This window comes from Plecotus auritus, assembly GCF_963455305.1.
Source record: "Plecotus auritus genome assembly, chromosome: 1".
NCBI lineage: Eukaryota > Metazoa > Chordata > Mammalia > Chiroptera > Vespertilionidae > Plecotus > Plecotus auritus.
The window spans coordinates 27,376,663-27,402,190 of NC_137770.1; the positions used below are offsets into that span (position 1 = coordinate 27,376,663).

Consider the following 25,528-nt stretch of genomic DNA (forward strand, 5'->3'; position numbering starts at 1 on the left):
GAGGGAGGGAGGGAGGGAAGGTGCCTGATAGTGCATGTCAGAGCCAAGGACAGGCATATGTGCAGCCACCACCAGAGACCAAGGGACCAGGATTGGGCGACAGGGATTGGGGGCAAGTACTCACTAGACTCCAGGCACCTACGTGCCAGGCCTGGTCGCTGAGGCGGGGACAGTCGTCATGCACACAGGGCTCAGTGAGAGGCGGCTGGTCCTTAAAGGAGCAGGCTGTGGCAGGCAGCAGAGACCCCTCATCGCCCCGGCAAGTGACGCTCCTCCTCCGGATCCCGGCACCGCAGCTGACAGAACACTGTAAGGACCAGGCCGTCAGCAGCAGCTTGTTCTCACCCCGAGGAGCCACGCTGGGTCAGACAGCTGAAGCCCTACTGCCCATGTCCAGCTCCCGGGACCAGAGAGGCTGAGTCACTCTCCGGAGGTCACCCAGCCTGAGCCATGCATGCCGACACCAGGCTGAGGTGCATTTTCCACCTTCCCTCATTTGCCACTTCAGCATATGTAGGTGTCAGAAGCCGTGGCCAACAGCCGGGACTGCGCGAGCCCCTCTCTTGCCCCCAGCAACGTGCCCAGCTGCCTCTCCTGCCAAGGCAAAGCCTTGCCTGCCCTGCCTGGACCTCCGAGGAGGACGTGCACGGGAGCAGGAGGCTAAGCACCTGCTCCCTGTCCCAGCTTTGGCCACAGCTTCCAAGCCCACCCAGCAGGCGACTTTGTTGGATCTGTTTCCGCGGCAAAGAACAAACCTCCCAGCCCTCCCTCGGCCCAACACCCAGCTTCTGACTTCCGCCCTCCCTGCCGGGCCCAGCCTCACCTCTCCCCAGGGCTCCTCCCGCCAGGCTGCGCAGCGCTGCAGGTTGCAGGCCTGGGTGGTGGCGGGCTTCCCAGGCAGGCCTGCACACTGGACCTCCTCCATAGCCTCCTGGCCGCCGGCCCCATCGGACCAGATGCAGTAGACGGAGCGGGACTGGGAGCCACCTCCGCAGGAGGCCGAGCAGGGTGTCCAGGGCCCCGTCTTCCAGCTGGCAGGGAGCGGAAACCGGTAAGGCTGGCCCAGAGGCAGGGGCCGAAGCCCAGGCCCGAGGGGGTGACAGCTCTCACACACAGGAGTGGACTGGAGGCCCCCCCCACCCGGCCCATCCTCTGACCATCTGGGCCTGTGCAGCCGGGGGATAGAGAACTCAGCACAAAGGCCAATACCCGGGCCCCCTGGCCATCTCCCACCTGTGTGTGCTGGCCCCTGCACCACGGAGCCAGGCTGCCTCCCTCTCAATGTCCCTGTCCTCACCCGCATCTCCCTGTGGCCTCTCACCAGATCCTGTCACCCCCAGCCAGCCTCCAGTCCCTCAGGGTCTGACCTTAGTTGGGGGCATCTCCCAGAGGGGCCGTGTTCGGCAAAAGGACCCAGAGGAAAGGGCAGCCCCCACCATCCCAAGCGGCCAGCTGCCACCATGGCGGCGCCAGCCCTGCGGGAGCCTGTGCCTGCAGGTTACCTGCCCCTCCGGGCCCAGCAAGGTGCCAGGCTCTGGGCAGGTGAGGTAAGAGGTGCTCTGTGCACGAACAAAGGCATTGCAGGCACCCTCAGGCCCTCTGCCCAATCCCTGGCCACCCCGGGCGCCTGCCGAGCCAAGCCCCCTCACACAGACGGGGCCTCCAGTACCTTCCCAGCCCTCCAGCCACCAGCCTGGACGCCCCGGGCACTGTGTGCACATTCAGGGTGGTCAGAATAGCCGGGGCCTCATGCTCAGGCTCCTCCACTGCCTCCCCAAGCGACAGCTGCCTCCGCCCCCACTCCAGCCACAGCTGTGGGGAGCCCTGGGTCACCCAACCTCTTTGCTCAACACCTCAAGCAGCCTAGGCACCCCAATCCCTCCCACCCAAGTGCTTGGGCCCCGTCATGGGTAGAGGGGCTGGCAAGGGCCTCACCGTTGGGTCTGCGGGCAGGAGTGAGGGCTGCAGGGGCGGTGGGTGGCCGGCCGTGGCTGGTGCTGGCACATGTGGTCAGGGTAGACCTCATTGTCGATGGTGCAGAACACTGGGCGGGACTGGTGACCTGCAGAGGCCCGGCCATGGTGGGAGCTGGTGAGGCAACACTCACCAAACGCCCTCTCTGGGCCAGGCACCACGCTGGTCACCTTGATCAAGCCTCAGACAACCCCGGGGAAGTGCCATCATCATCTCCAATTTACAGACAAGGAAACTGAGGCTCAGAGTTTTAGCTATGAGTGACCAATGCCCCCCACCCCACCCCGACAGCTGGTCATGGGCTCCAGGCTTCGCCTCCACTGCCATGGAACCTTTTCCTAAGAGATCTGGTTCTCCTAGTGTAGGTGGGGGCCCTTTGTGGAGCCCCCCGACCCCAGGGTTTCCCCAAGGTGACCCCAGGACCTGCCGCTGTCTCGGGTACTTGTCCACCTCCCCCGCAGGGCTGGAGCGCGAGGAGAGGACGGCTTGTCCCCTGGGCCGCGGCCTCACCTCCGCCACACTCAGCACTGCAGTCGCTCCACGAGCCGTGGCTCCACCTGAAGCCGGGCCGGGGGGTGCTCAGGGGCAGGTGGTACTCGTAGCGCACGCCGGGGCTGGACTCCTGGCTGATGAGCTGTGCAGGAGGGTCCTCCTTGAGGCCTGTCGCCGACAGCTCCCCCCTCACCTCGTTCCCCAGCCCTCCTGCCGGCCAAGGCCCAAGGTACCTGCCACAGCCTCCAGGGGACCAGGTGCCCCCTTCACCCCAGAGGTCTCTCCCGCCAGCCCTGCTCACCTCGATGACCAGGGGCTCCGAGGTGGGGCCGCGGGCATGGAGCCGCTCCGGTGCCAGGTCCCCCTCGGCACCCCGCTCGTAGTGCAGGATGGTGTTGGCCACGGGCAGGGCGCGGGCGGCCTCGATGGTCCAGTGCCCGTTGAGGTAGTATTCACCCTGGATGCTCTTCACCGCTGTGCAGGGCGAGCCCCCGTCAGCTGCCAGGGCCACCAGCTCCCCTGCCGGGGCCCCCACCTCCCCAGACCCAACTGTCCTCACCCAGGAAATTCCTGCTGGCAGCCACCTCCTCGATGCGGATGCTGGTGGCCCCCGTGGGAATGATGAGGATCTGGTTGTAGCCTGAGGAAGCGGAGACACTCTGGGGCCACTCAAGCCATAGGGAGGAGCTGGCCCGGAGGGCACCATGCGCCCAGCTGCACAGATGGAGTCAGGGAAGGGCAAGCAGGAGGCCGCAGGGCTGGGCTGCCTGGGGATGAGTGTCCCCAAAGAGGAAACAGCTTTGCAAAAACCAGTGTCGGGGGGAGGGCAGGCTCGGGCACCCAGACTGACCGGAGAGGGCAGATGGGGAAGGGACGAGAGGAGGCATTTAGGTGGCAGCCGTACAAGATTACACGGGATGCGTGGGCAGAGGTCGGAACCATCAGGGGCCCACGGGCTCCTGTGAAAGGGTTTGGCCTCACCCTGAGCCATGACCTCAGGCCTTTCAGGCATGACTTGAGCGCCAGGTCAGCCCTCCGTGCCATGACCACTGTGAGCCAGAGCAGCAGACGGGCAGGGAAGGCTCAGGCAGCAGACCTGGTCTCAGCTGCCTGTGGCCCTCTGGAGGACCCCACCTCTGCTGAGGTCACTGACGTCAAAGGTGCCGGTGACCGGGTAGCAGGTCGTGCCGTCACCCCCGCACTGCAGACACTTGTCCTCCTGCTTTGACGAGTCGAGCTGGTGGTCACAGCCCACAGCCTGCCAGGCAGAGAGGGAGGAGAGTCACCGACACACCAGGATTCGAACCCTGGGTGCCTGGCCAGGTCAGGGAGGAGCAGTAACTACAGTTGACCCTGAAACAGCACAGGTTGGAAGCGTGTGGGTCCACTTATATGTGGATCTTTTTCAATAAATAGACTGGAAATTTGGGCGGGGGGGGCGGGTGGTTTGCAACAATCTGAAGAACCTGTCAGATGAACCACGAAGCTTAGAACTGCCAAGGGCTGAGAAAACCTGGATCTGGCCTGTGGCTGACAATCCACCTCTTCTGCCTGCTGAGCACCCATCTCCCCTTCTCGGGCAGTAGCACCTCATTTCCTTTGGGGACCATCTCTCCCACAGAGCTTGGATAGAGCTCCCCAACAGTGGGTTTGGGCAAATGGGTGGGCTGTAAGCCTCGCTCCGAGAATGGTTGAGAGGAGCCCCAAGTTAAAACAAATCAGAGGCAACCCAGGTCACTGAAACCCCTAGGAATGGAACTCCTTTCCCGGGGAGTCGTCAGGCTGGGACAGCCGAGCCTGGAGCTGTTGGGGCTGTCCCCACAGCCCAGAGAAGGAGCCTGCCTCATCCGAATGCGGAGCCCGAGCCGCAGGAGGGAAGGACCACAGGCGAGGAGAGAGGTTTCCGCAGGCACCACCGCGCACACGCCTGCAGCCAGCCAGCCCGTCCCTTGTGGCTTTTTTAAAGGTCTGTTTGAGCTGGGTTCTGTAACTTGCCATCCAGAGGGTTGCTCTCACTGTGGGGCTGGAGTTTTCATGGGGGAAAGGTAAGAAGGTCATAGGGCATCTGTGATGAAAGGCAGCTGAGAATCCAGTCTTGAGAAGACATCCAGCTCAGGAGGGCCACTGGCGCTGCTGGCTGGGCAGGGAGGCTCCAGCTGGGGCCGGGGAAACTCACCCGGCAGGTGCCATCCACACAGACGTCCCGTTTGCCAGGCTCGCAGGGCGTCCCGTCCACCACGGCCTCCCTGTGCTTGTAGTAGAAGCTCTCCCCCTTGGGGATGCAGGCCAGCTCACACTTGTTTGGGGCTGGGAAAGGCAAAGGGGAAAGCAGAGATGGAGTCAGGGAAGGGCAAGCAGGAGGCCTTAGGAAATAGTGAGGTTCAGGCCTAGCCTAGCCACAGCGGAGCATGGGCTGGGCCAGAAACACACAAACTGGGGGTCGGGGGGTGTTGGGGGAGCCCTTGGAGCAGCCTCCGCTAAGGGATTCAGAGTCCCACTCCCCTCCCAGGGAGAGGGGATGTTCTCCACAAAACAGCTGCATCTCTAGGGCTCAAGTCTAAGGAAATCCCAGAATAAGGAAAAAACTAGACACTCGAAGGGGTCTATCTCAGCATTATCTACACTAACCCAAGTGTTAACAATCAGGGACTCTCTAAAGAATGACCTATCCATAGAATGTTGTGCACATTAATAATTTTGTTAAAAATTATAAGAACGTGCCTGGCCAGCATGGCTTAGTGGTTGAGCATCAACCTATGAACCAGGAGGTCATGGTTTGATTCCCGGTCAGGGCACATGCCCAGGTTGCAGGCTCAATCCCCAGTAGGGGGCGAGCAGGAGGCAGCCAATCAATGGTTCTCTCTCAGCATTGATATTTCTCTCTCTCTCTCTCTCTCTCTCTCTCTCTCTCTCTCTCTCTCTCTCTCCCATCCTCTATGAAATCAATAAAAATATATTTTTTAAAATTTATGAGGACTTGCTCTGGCTGGGTGGCTCAGTTGGGACGTTGTCCTGTACCCCAATGGGTTCAATTCCCAGTCAGGGCACATACCTAGGTTGCAGGTTTGATCCCCCATCAGGATGCATTTGGGAGGCAACCGATCAATGTTTCTCTTACAGTGATGTTTCTCTCTTACGCTCTCTCTAAAAATCAATAAAAACATCCTCAGGTGAGGACTTTTTAAAAATGTATGACGACTATACAGAAATGTAGGAAAATGCTTATCACAGCATGCAAAATGGTACTATGTCATAATTACAAATATGTCAACACATAGAGAAAATGATGTGAAAAGGGCCAGAATGAAATGTTAGCAGTGACCCTAGAAAAGAGGTGGGGTTAGGGTCACTTTTTTTCTTGTTTTAATTTTTACATTGATCTAAATATTTTACACACAGTTTAAAGAGCCCGGAGTGCTAACAGGATTGTCAGAACCTCCACCACAAAGCAGGCACCCTCCGTGGCCCTTTTTAACCTTTTCTTTGTGTTTCTATACCACGGATATATTGAAGTCATTTTCAGCATATTCCTCAGAATTCTGGAGGAGCGATGAACGCAGTGGTCGCCCCTGGGGCTCCCCCTCTAGCCGAGACCCCCGCCCCCACCCCAGAGCGCACTCCGTCACTTGGAACCCAGAGGCCACAGTGTTCCAGGCAGGACTGGCAGCGAGCCGGGAAACCAACAGGCAGGACTGTCCTGAGGTGTCTCTGGCTCAGTTGAAGTGCTGTAATTACTTCAATATTGTTGTTGTGCTGTTTTTCCCTCAACCGTATTGTATTGCTCTAAAAATTAACAGCCTACGTCCCCTTCCTCAAAGCTCCCAGAGCAGCCGGGCCAGGGACCCTGAGGCCCCGGCTCCTGCCAACCGGCCCCGCCCCCCTCACCGCCCTCACCGCCGCTCTGTGCACAGGGGGGCAGGCCACACGCCAAAACGGGGCTCCAATGGCAGAGCCACAGCCACGCTTCCCGTTAAAATTGCACGGTGTGGGTGTGGGGTGGAGTGGGGGTGGGGGTGGGGATGGGGGTGGGGTGGGGGTGGGGTGGGAGGGGGGTGAGGGTGGGGGTGGGGGTGAGGTGGGAGGGGGGTGGGGGTGGGGTGGGGGGTGGGGTGGGGTGGGGTGGGGTGGGGTGGGGGTGGGGTGAGGGTGGGGTGGGTGAGGGGGGTGGGGATGGGGGTGGGGTGGGGGAGGGGTGGGGGTGAGGGTGGGGTGGGGGTGGGGTGGGGGTGGGGTGGGGGTGGGGGGTTGGGGGTGGGGGGTGGGCAGGTGGGGGTGGGAGTGGGAGGGTGGGGTGGGAGTGGGGGTGGGGGTGGGGTGAGGGTGGGGTGAGGGTGGGGTGGGGGGGTGGGGGGTGGGGGTGGGGGGTGGGGGTGGGGTGGGCAGGTGGGGGTGGGAGGGGGCGGATGGGCGGTGCAGGGCTGCTCGGGATTTTCAAACGGAGCTGACCAAGCGGCCACACTGCGGTACGAAGCGTGTGAAACAAGAGTGAGCGTGTAAAACACCGAACAGCCGGGGAGGCGCAGGGACACGCAGGCGGACCGCGGAGGCGCGCACTCACCCGCGTAGTAGGGCAGCCACTGGTACCTGCGGCCCTGGAACTCCCGGCTGTCGAACTCCCCGCACTGCTCTGCCCGGAAGTCGCGGGCACCTGGGGGGCAGTTCTGCGGGGGCAACGGGGCCAGGGAGGGGAAGGTGGGGGACCCCTGGGCTCTGCCCGCCCATTGGTCCCCGGGAGGTCGGGTCCCGTCCCCCCAACGCCTGCTGTTGCTTCGGGGAGGCGGAGCGGCCCCCAGGGCTCCCTTCCAGGGGCGGGCGGGGCGGGGCTGGGACTGCTGCAGGGAGGGCTGTGGAAGCTGTCCTTTCTGTCACTGGGGGGTAAGGAAGGGGCTTCCCGCACCCGAGCACTGACAGGAGGCACCCTGGGCCGGGATGTCAGCGGGGTGGGGGGTCTAGGAAGCTGGCCCCCCTCCCTGCCTCCCTGCGTGGGCTTTACCTCGATGTGGCAAAAGCGGTGTCTGCGAGTGGGGCCCACGCAGCTGGAGCCCCCATCTCTCCTGTGGGACAAGAGCACCAGTAACCCAACACCCCGATCCCTCCTGGGGCTCTCCCGCAGGCCCCAGCCTCGGTGGGACTCCTCTGAGGGCCGGAGAGGGCAAGTCCATGTGGGAGGGGGGGCGGGGGGGCTGCCCACACACATAAATCCCCGTAGTGCTAGTAGGTGCATGAGCCCCTCGTTTGTATTTGGGAGGAGACCCAGGGCCCAGCCGTCCTGGAGTTGGCCTAACTGGGGCCACTCTGCCTCCGAAGGTACATTTCCAGAGAAGCCCCAAGTTCTGCTCTGGGAGGTGAAACAGCCTGTCAATACCCGCTCGGGGTAAGGTTATTCTGCCACTTAAGGAGTACCAGGCACTTAGACTAGTATCTCACTTTTGTCCTCACACAGGTTCTCAGAAGTGACTTAAACCCACTGACAGGCAAGGTGTCATCGCCCCGTCTTTTGTGCCCACCCCTCTCTAGCACCTATCAGGGCACAGGACACATAGTAGGTCTTAAGTCACGTGAAGGGAAAGATCTATACTTGACAAAGGCTGGAGGCAGACACTGCACAGGTTAGCATCGTTGAAGATTATTAATTTGACGGGAATTTGCTGCACCTGCCGTGTGCCTTCGCTGCATTGGGAGCTAGAGACTCAGGGGTGGATGAAGCAGGCGTGGCTCCAACGCCCCCGAAATAGAGCTGATAATGGAAGTCAAGCGGAAGCGCCCGGGAATTGATTGATTTCCAATACTCCATCCATGCTGCACCCAGGACAAAGCTGCTGCATGGGGGTGCTGCCCGGTGGCCCAGGACGCCTGGCCCAGGACCCAGGGGACCCCTACCCGCTGCCCTGCTTTAACAGGCTGCCCGGCCAGCCCCCCTACCTCTGTGAGTGGCAGAAGCGCTCCCTGAAGCTGATGCCCCCTCCGCAGGTCCGGCTGCAGGGGCTCCAGTCACCCCAGGGGCCCCAGGTGTCACTCTGCCGCCTCACCTTGGGAGCCTGGAGGAGAAGGCACGCTCAGGAGCCTGAGTCAGTGCTCCGAGGCCCCACCAGGGCACCTGGAGGCTCACGCAGGTCCTGCCTACAAACAACACCCCCACCCAGACAGGGCTTCAGTGGCGCCCTTCCTCCTGGAGCTGCTCTTCAGGACTCAGCAGCACTGCCAGACACCCCAGCACAGTCCCCTGCGTTAGCCAGCTTTCACCATAAGGAGCCGGAGCAGCTCTTCCATCTGTCACAGCAGCCACCACAGCTGCTCCGGCTCCTTGCAGGCACCATGCTGGTGGCAGAGAACTGCTCCCTGACGATGCTATCCACTGGCCTGTGCAGAGTCTGATTTGACAGTCAAGGTGTCTGCAGACTGCCTTGCAGGGAGCCCTGGGTCAGCAGAGCAGACTTTTCCAGGAGGGAGACATAAAAGGGCAGGAAGGACAGGCGTTCTGTGCAGGTGCACCCACAGGCAGCGCCACGCTTCACCAGGGCCTAGCGTGGAACAGCCACAGCACGCCTTGTTCTTGCTTCTGCCCTGTGTGGTGACCTCGCTTCTGGAAGGGGTCTGTGGCTCTGGCCTATTAAAATACGTTCATCTAATCCTAGGAGGGGCTGGGGGAGAGGTTGTGCTTCCTTCCTGCCACTCTGGGCCGATTCCCAGGAGTTCCCCAGCGTCTACCTTCCCCTTCTCCCATTGTAAGAGAATCCTTGACTCTTAGCTGGACACCAGGCTGCCCCCACGCCCCATCCATTTCCCAGACCTCCTGCCGCTAACCGTGGCTGTATCAGTAATTCTCATCAATGAGATGCAGTGTTGGGCAGCAGCCCCCAGTCATCTCAAGAGACAGCCTGCACATGCATTTGTCCTTTTTCTTCCTTCTCCTGTCCTCCTCCCTGTTGCTTGGAAAGCAGGTGTGATGGCTGGAGTCAGAGCAGCCTTCTACACCACGAGGTAACTCAGGAATAGAGGCTTCGACCAGTGAAGCCAAGATAGAAGGATCCTCCACAGGTCTGGCTCCAGAGGCTCCAGTCTCCCCAGGTGTCACAGGGTCTCAGGCGAGTTCATGCCCCCGCAGTTCACCCCAGCTCAGCTCCAGCACCCCTGGTGCCGAACGCCTAGTGATCCTGGCTTCACAATAGAACCAGCACCCTGAGTCACAACAAACCACACGAATGTGCTGAACCACACACGAAGCCAAGAAGGAAGGGCCAGCCAGACCAAAGTTCTTAGCTTTCACTCTGCAAGTTGTTTATCCTTCGCTTCTAGCCGGGACAGAATGGCCGGGCTTCTGAAAACCAGTGAACAAGAATAGCAAGGTGTTCTCTCAGTGAAATTTAAACTGGAGTCCACTTGATCAAGTTTCTATCTTAAAGGGGAAGATATTGAGTATAGAGGGTGGAAGGCGACTTTCCAGGGGTGACCAGCACACAAACACACACATACACACATACACACATACACACATACACACAGACACACGTGCGCGGGCGCACACACACGCACACAGTCTCATCAACACAGTCTAAGCTGCAGCCACAGAGGCTGCTGCTTTCTCATGCTGCTGGCCTTGGCCTGGTTACTAATTACCCACTGACCAAGGCCTGTCTGCAGTGAGTCTTGCTCCTGGAGCACAGCCCCTAAGCCTCTCCAGCCCACCTTCCCCGGGGCAGGGCTGGGCTTACTGTGTGGACAAGGCAACGAGGGACACCTCTGCCACCAGCCACCCTGGGGGGCGAGGATGGGGTGGGGGAAGGACTGGCCTGACACGGGGCCTTCTAAATACCAAGCCCTCCAAGCATCCCCTGGCCTCACCCTCCAGGCACCTGCGAGGCAGGCATCCACTGGCCCAGGGCCACCCGCAGGCGGGATTGGGGGACCCAGCCTGCCAGATCCGGGGCCGCGCCCTGTCCACTATTCCACAGTCTCTGAGGGAAGAGAGCACGTTCAGCCAGGAGCGGCGCGGGCGCATTTTGGTTCCCTGTAATTACCCAAACCACGAGCTGAGCTGACTTGGGAAGCCAGAATGAGCTGGTCCCGTCCGCCCTCACCTGGCCTGTCCTCACCTGCCTCCTGCTGCTTTCAGCACCCCACCCACTCCTCCTGCAACTCCCCCCTGGGCAAGGAGCCCCCTTTCCCAGGGGGACCGGCTGCCACAGGGAACAGGTGTGAGGGGTATGAGAGAGAGGAGGTGTGTGGGTGGGAGTCAAGGGGGCTGGAAATGCATGGCCTCAGGAAGCCTCCCCCCACGGGGTTGGGGGCGGGACGAAGGGGCGTGGTGGCAGAGCCACTCTCTGCTTCATCCCTTCTTAATCCTCTACTCACTGTTCAAGCTGACCCCTGCCAGCACTAGAACAGCCCGAGAACGGCTGGGGGACCCTGTGGTGGATCCGGCCCCAACCAGAACCAGAACCAGGGGCCGCAGAGCAGTGAGCGTGGCCCACACCCTCCCCCAGACAGTGGAGGAGGGGGCAGGGGAGCTCTCAGCCCGTGAGCTCACGCATGCTGAGCAGGTCGGAGAAGGCTACTCAGGTGTTCCTAAGGGAGAGAGCACTTAAGAGCCCAGGACCCTGTGAACCTTGGCTCATCTCATCTGCACGGCAACCTGCGGGCGGGCATGATCACCCCAAACTGAAGGAATCTGGCCTGCTGATTTGCAGTTAGTGGGTGCCTCTGGGTTTCACCCTGGGGTTTTGAGGCTGGTGCCGTGAACCCTTCCACTGAGCTTCATGCACCCCAGTACCAGGAAGAAGCCTGCCCAAGGACCGGATGTGGCACTTCAGGAGCAAGGACCATGCAGAGCTGATGGGGGGACCTGGCAGGTGGTGGAAAGGACATGAGGAAGGAAGGCTCTAGCCCACCACGGCTCGGCGGGCCGGTGCTGGATGGGTGGGGCTTTGGAGGCATGCTGGCTGCCCACCGCTGATGTCCACCGCTGCCTGCCCTTTGGGGCCCTTCTCATCCTCAGCTCACACTTCCCCAGAGCAGCATCTCCGGCCCACCCCAGGCAGCACTTCCAGCCCTTCCTCTCCCTGCCTGCCTCACCGAGGAAGGGCAAGGCTGAGAGCTCCCCAGGAGGGGGCCTGGCTGCCCCTGTGCCTTCCACCCGGCAAAGCCAGGAGAACTGACAGGACCAGGCCCCGCTCTGCAGACCCTCCCCTCCCTAATCGTAGCTCCCTCAGAAGATTCCCTTATCTCAGGATCCAGGGAGCCCTGTCCTTTGGGCTCCCGTTAATGAAACAGCTACGCGGATCACCAGATGGCTCTCTGTGCCCACTCTCTACATTTGTACCAGTGAGGTAGCCACTAACACCGTGTGGCTATTCAAATGAATTAAAATCAAATTTAAAAATTCAGGTCCTCAGTTGCACTAGCCACTGTTCTGTGCTCAACAGCCACGTGGACACAGTGGCTCTCGTATTCGAAAGCACAGGTGGAAAACGCTTCCAACATTGCAGGAAGTTCTATTGCAGCCCTGCTCCAGACGCTCGCCCCCAAGGGGCAGAATGGCTGGCACCCCACGCCCCTAGGCCACGCAGCTGAGGGACAGCAGGGTTTGGTCCCTGGCATCTGGTGGAGGGGGCCACCTAGCTCTGCACCTTGGCTGGTGCCAGCAAGGCCCCCCTCCTTCCACCTCGGGAGACCACCCCAGGGAGCGGTTCCCAGCATTAGCTGCACCCAGCTCCTTCTGAGGGGGTGATGCTGAGGGGTTGCCATTCCTGCAATTGCGAACTGCAGCCCCAGCCGGGGGAGCAGTTCTGGGCGCCTAGGTCAGCCCGGGTCCTACCTCTTTTAGAAGGAGCTCAGGCTGCGGACTGGCCTCCTCCCACCCCATCTTCCCGACCGTGGCCCTCTCCGGGGGTTGTCGCCACCGCGAGGGGACGGGAGGGGGGGACGGGTGGGGACCCCAGCAGACACCCGTCCCCCAGCAGGGCCGTCTGGGCCGCACAGGGCCACACTCACCGAGGCCCCGGGCGCCGGGGCCAGCAGCAGGACCACGAGCAAGAGCAGCTGCATCTCGGCCTGCGGGAGAGGTCGGGTTGGAGCGGGCGGGGCAGAGCAGGCGCCGCCCCACCACAGCCCCGGCCTCCGACGGCGGTTTTGAGGGCGGGCGGGGCGTCTTCCTTCTTCCCGCTCCGCACAGGTGACAGGAGACCCGCAGCGGGAGGACGCGAGGGAAGCCGCTGAGACCCGGCGGAGCGCGGGAGGGAGGAAAGGCCGGTCTACAACCGGCTTCTGAACGTGCAAGAGGAACGCCTCTCAGGGTTCCAGAGGGAAAAGAGGGCGACTGAAAATACTTCCTTGTTGAAGGCTCAGATTCACTCTTAACTCAGCGAGAGAGGCCTTTTTAAAAAGCCATTCCACAAGTTGCTTAAAAACTCACTGATACACGTTTTTACAAAGTCTCTTCAGGCATTTTAAAACCTAAATTTAAATGCTTTTTAAATGTTAATTGTATCTTACTTTAAACCCAGGCCAGTTCTTCTCTGTCCTGAGGAAGCTCCCTGGCGGGTCCCTTAAGCAGTCAGTGTGCGCACGTGTGCAATACGGTGTGTGTGTGTACAGAGTGCCTTGTGGATTTGTCTGGTGTGCGTGAGCATGTGATGCGTGCACAGGCAGTGTGGTGTGTGCTCCGTCTGTGCAGTGCGTGCACTGTGCATGCATGTGTGTACATGTCACTGTACAGGAGAATGAAATAAGCAATGTGTCCCGTTCAGTGCAAAACATCAAACGGGTACTGACTTGTATGCTTAAAATGTAAGATCTGTAATTGTAGCAATGTTCTTTTAGTTTTTAAGTACGAAGTGACTTCAGTTTGCAAGGATAAAACAGAGCAGACATAAGCCAGTTCAGCAGAATTGAACCTGGCACGTGTAACGACCTACATGTTCCGTTAATTTAGCACCAACGGTGATTCATGTAGTTCTTTTCACAGTCAGATCAGGCTCTTGGGGTTCGTGGGGGCGAGGCGGGAGGCCGGCGGCGGGCTACCTCCCTGCGCTGCGCCCGCACCCACCGTAACCACAGCGCTTGCGGGCGGGGAGGAGGTGGTACCGTGGGAGCCTCGTTCCGGCCTCAGGGGCGGGGTGAGCCGAGCTAAGGGAGAGACTGAAGAAAGGACCGGAGGAAAGAACTTTCCTTATCATTGTTACTAGGGACGCTTCCGGTGTGGGCCTGCCCGGGTTCACGCCTGGGGTCCCCGCGCGCCGCACCCCCGCACGGTCACCAGCGGACGCCCTCCTCCGCCGCCCCAGGAGGTGCCCCCGCGGCAGCACCGCCACCTCGGGCACCTGCCTCGCGCCACCCCACCCGCCCGGGGACCCTCCGGGTGCAGCCCCCAAAGGCGCCGCACGTCGGAAGCGGCAGCCCCCACCCGGTCCCGAGGGCGCGCGGTGCGGAGCGGTGGCCCGCTCAGCTCCCACCTCGGTGGGCAGAGCCGGGACGGGGGCCCCTCGGGGGCTCTCCACTTCCCCGACACCCTGCGGGCCAGGCGGGCAATGCCTGCGGCAGCCCCGGGGCGAGCTGCACGGCGCGGGATTGCGGCCCCTCCGACTTCCTACCGGTCGCCAGGAGCGCCGGGCGCGCAGGGCTGGCAGGGCCGCTCCATCGGTACCCGCCCAGCCCAGCCCCGAGCTCGGACTTTCTCTCTCCCGGGCTGGCTGGTTTCCTCCCCGCCCCATTCCCCTCCTCCACCCCCACCTGCTGACACCCGTCCGGATCCTGGGGTGAGATCATGCCTCCGTGGAGAGGCCGCCGCAGTGATGCCCTTGGTCTGAGCCAAGCCTGGTCCCCACTCTGCGGGCACCGGTCACCTCTCCAGTCCCATTCCCTCTGTGCCCAACCCTTCCAGCTTTGTGCCGTCGCCCTCCACACTCACCCTGCATGCAACACTTCGTGTCCAGCCCGGCCTGTCTTCTCTCCTGAATTCCATACTCTGGCCACAGCGAGCTTTCCCACGGACATGCCGCTGTTTCCCCCACCAGCTGGCTTTTCCCGCTGCCCAGAATGCACTCTGGGAACCCTCTACCATGCAAACTCCTACTCATCCCTCAGGACCCTGGTCAAATGTCATCTTCTCTAGGATCCTCCCCCACACCACAGCAGGCAGGGTCCTGTCCCTTGCTCTTAGTCGCAGTCCCTGTCTGCTGTGGGAACCTGAGTCTCCCTGACTCAGCTGGGAGGTCCCTCAGGGTAAAGCTTGCACCCCTATCACCGGTGCCCAGGGCACTAGTTGGGATCAAGGTAGGGGCGCAATGAGTGTGATACATTTAATTTCCTTTCCTAGTTGTCCTTTTTCTCAGCCAAGGCATTCTGCCTGCCCTCCCTTTTTTGGAGCTGGAAATCACCCACCCCGGGGAAACAGCGCTGGCCCTGGGGCACATGGGCAGTGGGAGGTCCCTTTAACCTCCGCTTCTGCCTTCTGCCCCTTGGCTACCCCAGCCATTGGCCATTTCTCTCCTGGCCTCCTTGGGGCAGAGAAAAGTCCCCCATGGGGAGCTCACCCCCAAGGCCCCCGGCTCCTGCAGGTCATGTCCCTAGGCAGTGAGGAATGCTCAGACGAAATGCTTACTTAAACAGCATTTTGACACAGACCCATTTCTTACCTACCAGTGGAGAGAGGAGGGGCAGCAGCTGTGTAGCAGGGGCCCCTGGGGACTTGTGTGAATTCTTCAGCAGAGATAAAGCTTAGCAGAGAAAAGGGAGTGGAATTACCCAAAGCCTCTCTAGAAAAGGAAAAGAGTTTCTTCCGTTCAACAAGCTCCACTCCCTGTCCCCATCAGCCTGGGATTTTCTGAGCTGGGTCAAAGGTCCCCTGTCAAGTGGCAGGAAGCCATGGGGGGTGGGCAGCCAGGTGTCTTCCCCATCTGTTCTTGCTTTTCCTCTGTGATCTCTTCTTCTGAGATACTCAGGCCCATGATTTCTTACTCCCCACCCAGCCATAAAGAAGACCCAGAATTTGGGGAGCAGAACCCGCACACAGTGTTGGGGACAGCCCTGTACCCACCAGCTGGGCTCTAGCAGTTACTGGCTTGAGCAAGGACTTGTCTTCAAACCTCAGACCCTGCTACCTCAGAAGGATGTGAGCACAAACCTAGCACATAATTGTTATGCACCCAAAAATGGTGTACATAATTGGTGTGCACACACAAAAAAAGGTGGCGTAGAAAGAAGACCCCAAGAAAAAGTGTAAGACCATCCCTCCCGTTGTAACTTCCCCTCTGCCCTGACCCTGAGCCACTCACTAGCTGCACCAGACTCCCTTCCACTTGGGAGTTAGGGGTAGGCCGGTGAGGAGGAGCGGGAGTACAGACCTGGGAGGCAGACAGACCTGGGCTGGGAACCTGCTCTGCTTCTCACTGTGTGTGAACTTGTCATGTCACCTCTTTAGGCCTCAACTGGCTCACTCCAGCTTCACACAGAGGGTAACAAAGTAATGGGCTCTGTAAAGTTCCTACTAAGTGCTCTGTAAAGTTCCTACTAAGTGCTCTGTAAAGTTCCTACTAAGTGCTCTATCACATGCACCCTCGCCTGTATCCTCGATTCCCTACACCTTGACCAGCTCTGCAGATTGCAGATCCAGGCCACGGCCAGGAAGTGGCCAGATCTCTGTGAGGTTGGGTTCGGATGGAAAGCTGGAGAGAAGAGGAAGGGGGCAAAGACCCAAGAGCCTCAGGGCTTCCAGTAGGCACCTCCTCCAAGACGCCTTCCAGATGCACGCCCTTTTGCACTTGAGAACTACTACAGTGACGCATTTGTCCGCTCTTTCTCCCTCTCAGTTGTGACCTTTGCAAGGGCAGGGATCTGTCTCTTTCATCACTGCATCCTGGACCAGAGGTTTATGGCGCTCCTGAGGGTATCCCTCAAGAGAGCAAGGTGTGGGAAGCAGGGCTGATTGACAGCCTCCAGCAGCCACACACCAGGTCTATGTCCTAAAGGCTCTCCCTGCTCCCGCCCCTTTATGTTCCCTGGCATTTCCCCCCATAGATCTCTGCACAGTCAACCTGACCTGACACAGGGTTCTTGATTGCAGACCACAGAAAGAACGTCATTAACCGAAACAGAAAAGCTTCTGAGAGCAAGGACACTGGGAGCTCATAGAATTGACAGGAAAATGGAGAGTCAGGCACAGAAGGGGCTGGAACCCCTGCCAAGGTCATAGTTCATGGCCCAGGAGCAGATCTGGTTAGAACTTGTCCTGCTGGACACCAGTCTACTGCAACCACCACTTTAGGTGACACTGACCCCTGCCACCCCCAGCAATGGTCCTTGGTCCTTGTGGACTCCAAGTCCAGCAGGAGCAGGTCTGACCCTGGCGCCCAGGGCCCGAGGAAGGAGAATTGGAGGCTCCCCGGGTGCTGGGCTGCCCGGAAACCAGTGTCCACGCTCTCCCTGCAGCTCAGTGCACACGGTGTTGGTTGAACTGAATTTAGAAAATGCTACTTCTCTTCTTCTTTTCTTTTCTTTTTTTTTTTTTTTTGGCGGCGTCTGTTCACTGGTTTATTCATTCCTTGCATATATCTGAGTGCCTTCTGTGTGCCAGAAGCTCCCTGGGGAAAGACCCGCCCCGTGGTGGCATGTGTTGAGAAACTAGTTCTCCGCTCCTGCTTTGTGGCAGGGATCCATTGCCAAGGTGTGAGTACCCCAGGGCTGTTTTCAAGCTACAATGGTGATGTCATTAGCCAGAGCACTGGGAAGATTCGCCATCAGCTCTCCCAAGCTGGGGGCTCCAACAGACTGTCCTGGCCTGGGGGAGTGACACTGCAGTGGGGCATTGCATGCCAATGTGTGTTAATTTAGAAGAAATGACTCTTTCCATCTGAATATCACTATTTCCACTATGAAAGTCATAGGACCACCTGGCCTGTGTGGCGCAGTGACTGAGTGCCGACCCATGAACCAAGAGGTCACTGGTTCGATTCCCCGTCAGGGCATGTGCCCTGGTTGTGGGCTTGATCCCCTGTAGGGGGCATGCAGGAGGCAGCTGATGGCTGTTTCCCTCTCACTGATGTTTCTATGTCTCTATCCCTCCCTCTCCCTCTATAATCAATAAAAACATTTTTTTAAAAGTCACAGAACCTATGATACAGCCACTAGCAACCCAAAAGGAAAAAGAAACACCTCACGCTTAAGGATCCTTCCATTACCGCTCCATCTTCTCCCACCCTCCAACACAGTTCCCCTGACAGTCATCCAGGGCGGGGGTGGGGGAGGAGAGTCTGCCCCCAGCTGGACGTGGTGCGTCCAGATCCTCTGTCCTGCCTCTTGCTGCCCTAACCAGTCAGGGCCTTGAAACACCCACAAGACCGCCAGCGTGAGGCGTGCACGCTCAGTGTGCCTGACAAGGGCTGTGTACGAGTAGCCGCCTGGCCCCGGAGGGGAGTTATCCCTCAAAGCTGGGACGGAGGTATAGCTCCGGACCCTTCCTGCAGACATGCGGCCATCCAGAGGGAAAGAACAGAGTTCCTGAGATGTTTCTCAGAGGCATCGGCCTGCTATGCACGCACCCCATCTGCCCCACCTTCAATCCAGATCCTGGGAAAGGGCGCCAGGAGGAGGGTGAGGCCCTGTGAAGAAATTGGAGTTGGGGCAGGAGACCAGAGCCAGAGCAGCAGCGAAGGGGTAAAGGTAGGGCTTTCCAGAAAACCTGACCTGGTTGGCTCCCACCCAGCGGCTCCAGCCTGAGATCTCATCCCCTCCCTTCCACATGGGCGCGCGTACACACACACACACACACACACACACACACACACACACACACACTGCAAGTATCTGGGCTACAATCTCCCCCGGAGAAGCGAGCCACCCTCCCTCACCCTCCACTTCCTGAATGGGAGAGTCTGGGGACCCAGGCCCCCACCAAGGTCACCGTGGGGTGTGCACCAGCCTGCAGAGCATGGGCTGAAGGGTCCCTCTCAGCTCAGGGTGGGCGCCCTGGCCTCCACAGCAAACCTGGTGTCTTGCGGCTGGAGGGGGGATGGTGGCTTCAGGGCTCAGTCCTTGTGGAAAGAGGCAGGTCACCAATCCTGTCTGGGATCCTGCTCCCTGGCTCAGTGACTCCTGCTCTGTTGCTGCTGTCCCCGTGGCTGTAGGGTGGGGTCCTGGATCGGGATCCCAGAGGCCAGCAACCAAGGCTTTTGGATCCTTTCCTCCTGGTCTCTCTCCACAACACTCCCAGGGCACTTCTCATCTCCTCTGCTCCATTGGGAGAATTCTCAGTCAGAAACTGAGAAGTATCTTCGCCTCGTGCCAAAGGCCTGCAAACATTACCCAGGAAGTCAGAGGACCAGCGCCTCTCGATTCGGAAACAGACTTCCCAAAGCTCAACTCGAGTGAGGGGGACGTCCTACTCACTTCACTCTGCCGTGTTTCTCCAACTTCAGCCACGTTCGCACCTGTGGTCCGGGACCCTGACTGTACACAATGCCACTTAAAACCAGGTGTAAGCTCTTTATTTTTGCAGCTTTCATGTAACTAGTATCCCATTCCCTATATCTAGTTCCCATTCCCTTACCAGAAGCTCTTGGGGCCAAATGTGTTTCAGAATTTTTCAGATCTTTAGAAGTTTCTAAACTGTCCATGATAAACCTCCCCGAGCATGTTCCGGGATCGAAAGCAACCAGCCAGAAAGTATGACACACAAAAAACAGCATACACGCACTCACAGCTCTGCCGAAAACACAACATTCCCCTCCGAAGGATCAAGCAAGACTCTCGAGAGCCTCGCAGAGTTCACACAGGCCAGGTCTCACACATCTATGGGAAACCTTCCAGTTTCCAAAACCTATTTTTGTTGTTGTTGTTAATCCTCATCCAAGGATATTTTCCCCATTGATTTGAGAGAGAGTGGAAGGGAGGGAGAGAGGGGTGGGAGAGAGAGAGAGAGACATTGATGTGACGTGACAAAGACACATCAATTGGTCGCCTTCCACATTCACCCCAACCAGTGCCCAGGGCTGGGGATCGAAACTACAACCCTTCTGTGCGGGGGGCCAACATGTATCCACTGAGCCACACTGGCTAGGGCTTCAGAGCCTTTTGAATTTCATAATTACCCATAAGGGGTTGCAGCCGGGTACAGATTTAACACAGCACAACCACGGAGCACATGCAGTTCTGGTTAGCAGCATCAGCACCATGCGCAGAGACAGTGGCCTGCTGAACCCCGTGGAGGTTGGGGCCCTGCACATGGCTCCGTGTGGGAGGCAGCGGGTGGGGGAATGAAAAGCCTGTTCACTCAGCCAGCCCGGATTGGGGTCTGGCTTTGTCCCTCACTGGCTGGGACATCGCTGGTAAGTTTAACCTTCATTCATATCAGTTCCTTCATTTTCAAAAGAAGACAACAGATTCATGTAAATAAAAATAAAGACTAGGCCCTGGCTGGGTAGCTTAGTTGTTGAGAACATAGTCCCGATACACCAACGTTGCAGGTTCAATCCCTGGTCAGGGCACCTATAAAAATCAGTCAGTGATGCCCAGTGGTTGAGCATCAACCTATGAACCAGGAGTTCACGGTTCGATCCCGGTCAGGGCATTTGCCCAGGTTTCGGGCTCAGGCTCAATCCCCAATAGGGGGCATGAAGAAGGCAGTCGATCAATGATTCTCTCTCCTCATTAATGTTTCTATCTTTCTCTCCCTCTCCCTTCCTCTCTGAAATCAATAAAAAATATATTTATAAAAAAAAAAGAATCAATGAATGCATGAATGAGTGGAATAACAAATCAATGTTTCTCCCTCTCTCTCTCACCAATAAATAAAAATAAAGAATACTGCCAAAACCGGTTTGGCTCAGTGGATAGAGCGTCAGCCTGTGGACTGAGGGGTCCCAGGTTCGATTCCGGTCAAGGGCATGTACCTTGGTTGCGGGCACATCCCCAGTGGGAGGTGTGCAGGAGGCAGCTGATCGATGTTTCTCTCTCATCGATGTTTCTGACTATCTATCCCTCTTCCTTCCTCTCTGTAAAAAATCAATAAAATATATATTTTTAAAAATAATAAAGAATACTAAAATTAAAAATTTCCAAAACACAGCAGCAGCTTTAGTGACAATTTTTTTTTCCGACCCCCCTCCCCAGCTGCCCTGCTCACCTGGCACCAGCCCCCGGCGCAGGCCCCTGAACCACTGTGACCCAGATCCCGATCAACCCCACAGCCTGGCTGCCCTGGTGTCAGCTCAGGCAGAGTCCAAGGAGCACAGAAAGCACTGCCCACTGCCACCCAGAGCAGGGCGGGGCCCCGACCTTTAGTGAGAAATTTTGAGAAACATGGTCAGACTCTGCAGTTTACAAAGGAGAGAATGGAGGGCCAGAGAGGTGATCCAGAAATGGGTCTCCAGTGCCCCTCTGGAGATCAGAAGCATAGGCTCTGGCCTCAGACCTCCCTGCTTGGGCCAGCCTCTCCCACTTTCTTACTGTGTGTGAGTCTGGGACTGTTACTCATCTTCTCAAAGCTTCCATGTTCTCACCTGTAAAATGAGGATAACATGCCCCTACTCAAGGGTTGGGTGAAGGTGACCAAAACAATGCTGGTGATGGGCTTAGCACTGTCTCTGGGGCAAATTCATAGTAAACTAGAGACCCGGTGCATGAAATTTGTGCACGGGAGGGGGGGGTCCTTCAAGTCCAGTCTGCACCCTCTCACAATCCAGGACCCCTTGGGGGATGTCCGACTTCCTAAATTGGCAGTTGGACATCCCTCTCGCAATCTGGGACCTCTGGTTCCTAACCGCTTACCTGCCTGCCTGATCATCCCTAACCACTCTGTCTGCCTGCCTGCCTGATCACCCATAACTGCTCACCTGCCTGACTGATCACCCCTAACCACCTCTGCCTGCCTACCTGATCGCCCCTAACCACTCTGCCTGCCTACCTGATTGCCCCTAACCACTCTGCCTGCCTGCCTGATGGCCCCTAACCTCTTGCCTGCCTGCCTGATCATCCCTAACTGCTCACCTGCCTGCCTGATCACCCCTAACCTCCTCTGCCTCAGCCCCTGCTGCAGAGGCTTCGCTGGTAGGACATCCAGAAGGACGTCCAAAAGGTTGTTCGTCTGTCTGGTCTAATTAGCATATTACACTTTTATTATTATAGATGTTCAATGGACATTGGTTTTATGGGGCAAGTGTGTTCCTTGGGAGCTTTTCTTGGTTAAATGAGGGGTAAGTAGAAGTATTAAGAACTGCACTATTCCTCTCATGTTAGCATGGAGACATTGACCCAGGACAAACCCATACATTTCTCAAGATGTCACAGATGTGTTCTGGGGGAGGAATCCTGTTTGGATTCAGCCCTGACCACCGATTTATAAATACTGGTCTCTTAAGCAGTTAAGGCCAATGGGCTTCAGGCTCCTCGCTCTCCACACAGCCTTGTAAACAAGGGCAACACTGGTTGATGTTTGTTCTTCCAGAAAGCACGTTCCCACACACGTGCTGTTTATCGTCCTGCATGGAAAGCCCCTCCCGTGGACCCAGAATCCACTGTTTACTTCGTTTATTCACCATTGATTGAGCAACTCCTAGGAGCCCTGGGATGGGATGGTGAATACGCACACCCAGCTCCCTCTGACCTCCCGGTTCCCCCTCACCTCAGGGAGCAAGGCAGCCACCTGAGGGAGGTGCACCCCTTGGTCTTTGGGAATCTGTCCTTGGGGCTCCCCCACCTGGCTCAGAGGCATCAGGGAAAGCCGTTTCCCTCTGCCAGCTTCCCGGAGCAGGGAGCCTATGCGGGGAGCTGGGCTGCATCCCAGGGCTGCCTTGCTCTGAGAAAGACAAGGAGTGTGCTGGGGTGGGAGGGGAGCCTCAGGAACACCAAACCTCAGAAAAATGGAGAGGAGCAGCAGGGTAGGGGTGCGGGGGGGGGGGGACTCCCCCGAACCAGGGACAGAATCCTGGGGCTGGGCGGAGAGAAACTTAGGCTGGGGTGAGTCAGAGAGGGGCTGTGGGAAGCAGCTGGGTTGGCCCAGCTCCCAGTGGGGAGATGGGGCCAGACTTGTTCCCAGCCCCGGGAGCAGGGGCCCGGCCAGGGGGCGCCAGGCCTCGCCTTCCTCTCCGCCTGCCCCACCGGCAGGATGGAGTGCTGCCAGGGAGAGACAGGCAGAGCCTTCCAAGCAGCCAGGGCTGGTGGGGAGGGGACCCAGAGCATCGCCTGCCAGGGACATGTCAGCAGGGCCTGGCACAGTAGCTGGCTGGCGGCCCCCAGACCTGGTCTGGCTGAACTCCCGCTGGGATGGGGACTCTCTGGGTCAGATCACTCGCCTCCCCTCACAAAACTGTTTACCAGTGCATTGGAATTAAAAACAAAAACCCATTCATGCAACAGTTATCAAATGCTTGGAGAGCCGTGGTCAGTCATGTCTTTAATGACAAAAGGCTACATCATCACTTGCAACAAGTCTATGACTTACCTCGTGGATTTATCTAGAACACACGAGGGGGAAGGGGGAATTCCGACCCCTGCCTGTTGGAAAGAGTCCCCCAAAGGATGACCTGCTACATGTGCACAGGGCAGAGGACCCGGCTCCTATCCCTCCCTGTCTCGGGGGTCACTGCCGTGGGCCCGGGTGACACACAATGGGTGCTCTGGCTTGCAGGGCAGTTTCCTACATCACCACAGAGTCAAACAGGCTGTGCCATGATGGCACCTGAACCCTCAGGCAGGCTGGCGTCACTGTGGAGACCCAGCAGGGCTGAAGGCCCTTGCACATCCGGGAACTCACTTCTGAATGCCACCGCGGTGACCTGAGCGCCTGGCCCAGCTCTCCCAGCCCTGCCCTGGAGAGCAGACCCTCCCCTCATGGTGTCTGCAGACTGTGCCCAAGGCCCCTGTAGGTTACCTAGGAAAGAAAAGCCCTCCCCTCCACTGGCATGTTGCAGTTGCTTCAACCTGATGCTGCTTTCAAACAGGGTGGCCTTCTGCCTGGGTTATTCCAGAGCTGAGCCCTGAACTGGGGGTGGGGATGGAGATGGGGATGCAGGGGAGGCTGGGTCAGGAGTCTCCCAAACAAGGCTTCCTAGGCAGGATGGTGCAGAGGTCATTGTCAACATTTCAGAAAAGCTGAAGAAATCACACATTCACATCTACCTGGCTCAGGCAAGTTAAAACCCCGCCATCGCACTAAACAATTAAATGTCGTGCTGTTTTATAGCGGACATGGGAGAATCCAATTAGTAAACAGGAAAACCCATGATCACGTCCGGAGAAAGCCCCCGAACCTCTCCTGCTCCTTGGCAGGTGCTGGAGAGGCGTGGCCCGTCACCGACAGCTGCGTCTGGAGGGGACGCACACCATGACAGAACGACGGAACGCCAGGTACTTAGTGTCGTGTAGCTATGCTCACCTGCTCCCAGTTGTTTCCACTTCGAAATCACCCTTGTGCATGTGCCTTTGCCTCTAGACCAGGGGTGGGCAAACTTTTTTTTTTTTTTTAAATATATTTTATTGATTTTTTACAGAGAGGAAGGAAGAGGGATAGAGAGTTAGAAACATCGATGAGAGAGAAACATCGATCAGCTGCCTCTTGCACACCTCCTACTGGGGATGTGCCCGCAACCAAGTTACATGCCCTTGACCGGAATCGAACCTGGGACCTTTCAGTCCGCAGGCTGACGCTCTATCCACTGAGCCAAACCGGTTTTGGCGGGCAAACTTTTTGACTCGAGGGCCACAATGGGTTCTTAAACTGGACCGGAGGGCCGGAACAAAAGCATGGATGGAGTGTTTGTGTGAACTAATATAAATTCAAAGTAAAGGAGCGGAGGGGAGAGCAAGAGAACCCTCCGCTCTTTCGGCTCCGCGGGCCGGATAGAACAGCCGAACGGGCCGGATCCGGCCCGCGGGCCGTAGTTTGCCCACGGCTGCTCTAGAGGCTCTTGACTAGGTCTGCTCCCCCAGAAAACGCATCAGTCAATATCTTCCCTGCAGTCCACCTCGAGGAATGCTGTGGGTCAAAGGGGAACAGAATCCTTCCCTCTTCTGCATGAGGAATCGACCCCGAGTTACTACATAATTAAAACAAGTTTAGAAAGAAAACAACAGATGAACAGAGGGATCAAGAGTGTGTCACCCCTTCTCCCAAGAACTAGGTCTCCTGAGGCTCTTCCCCTTCAGAGGGCACGGCATGCCAGGCATGGAAGTGCCAGCCCAGAGAGAGGACAGTCCTTGTCAGGCACGGCGTCCCTGTGGTAGGTCCGGTCACCACCCTCCGTGGTTTCTACAAGTCATGTAGGAACGGATTTGGCTTGCTAATTGAGTTTTCCTCTGAATAAGCCATCTTAACTCCAACACAATGATCCTTGGGTACCTCCCACATATTTCTTCCTTCCTGACTTTAGTGTATGTTCTTTACCTTTTTGCCAATTCAGATTCTCCCCTTCTTCCCAAATTTGGTTCAAACTTTATGTTTCTGGAGAAACTCTATTTTACCCTGTCTTTCGTGGATCTTTTACCCTGCATTCCCAAACTCAGTGCAGGCCCGGCTGCTGTGGCTCAGTGTTTGAGCGTTGACCTATGAACCAGGCGTCGCGGCTCCATTCCTGGTCAGGGCACGTGCCCAGATTGAGGGCTCAATCCCCAGTAGAGGGTGTGCAGGAGGCAGCCAATAGATGGTTCTCATTCATCGTTGATGTTTCTCTCTCTCTCCTTCTCCCTTCTTCTCTGAAATCAATTAAAAAATGTTTTTAAAAATTCAATGAGTGAACATTGTGTGGCTTATTCTCAAGTACATTGTCATTTCACCTTTAACCAGACCCTATCTCGGCCCGAGAAAATAGTTGGGCTACACGAAACTGTGGCACTTACCTAGTGATGCAGAAAACCCGGCCCCATTACTCTTGCTCCTCAACCCTGCTCCAGGGCATCCTTCACTCTCACCAAGAGCACCATGGCAAGGCCCCAGAAATCAGAAACCTCGCTCAGCGATGAGGGCAAGCCATCATGCCTCTGTGGGACCCTAGGGACACTGCCTACGAGACTCATAAAAGCAATGATGCCTGATTCTGGAGGAAATGGGCGCCTTTCCTGTTTCTTGATGCCCTTA

The 25,528-nt window shown here is 57.9% G+C and overlaps 1 protein-coding gene across 1 annotated transcript in view; it reads right to left on the bottom strand.

The window, feature by feature from the left end:
* Positions 1–12,510, bottom strand: part of PAPLN (papilin, proteoglycan like sulfated glycoprotein) — a gene marked incomplete at its 5' end in the record, with an annotated part of 37,556 nt that extends 25,046 nt beyond the window's left edge. The window contains 12 exons of the mRNA XM_080661193.1: positions 125–307; positions 824–1,031; positions 1,936–2,062; positions 2,485–2,608; positions 2,768–2,940; positions 3,026–3,106; positions 3,601–3,724; positions 4,643–4,773; positions 7,025–7,127; positions 7,460–7,520; positions 8,389–8,504; positions 12,457–12,510. Coding sequence (XP_080517319.1) covers positions 125–307; positions 824–1,031; positions 1,936–2,062; positions 2,485–2,608; positions 2,768–2,940; positions 3,026–3,106; positions 3,601–3,724; positions 4,643–4,773; positions 7,025–7,127; positions 7,460–7,520; positions 8,389–8,504; positions 12,457–12,510 — 1,485 coding nt within the window. The remainder of the gene's footprint in view (positions 1–124; positions 308–823; positions 1,032–1,935; positions 2,063–2,484; positions 2,609–2,767; positions 2,941–3,025; positions 3,107–3,600; positions 3,725–4,642; positions 4,774–7,024; positions 7,128–7,459; positions 7,521–8,388; positions 8,505–12,456) is intronic.
* Positions 12,511–25,528: the final 13,018 nt, after the last annotated feature.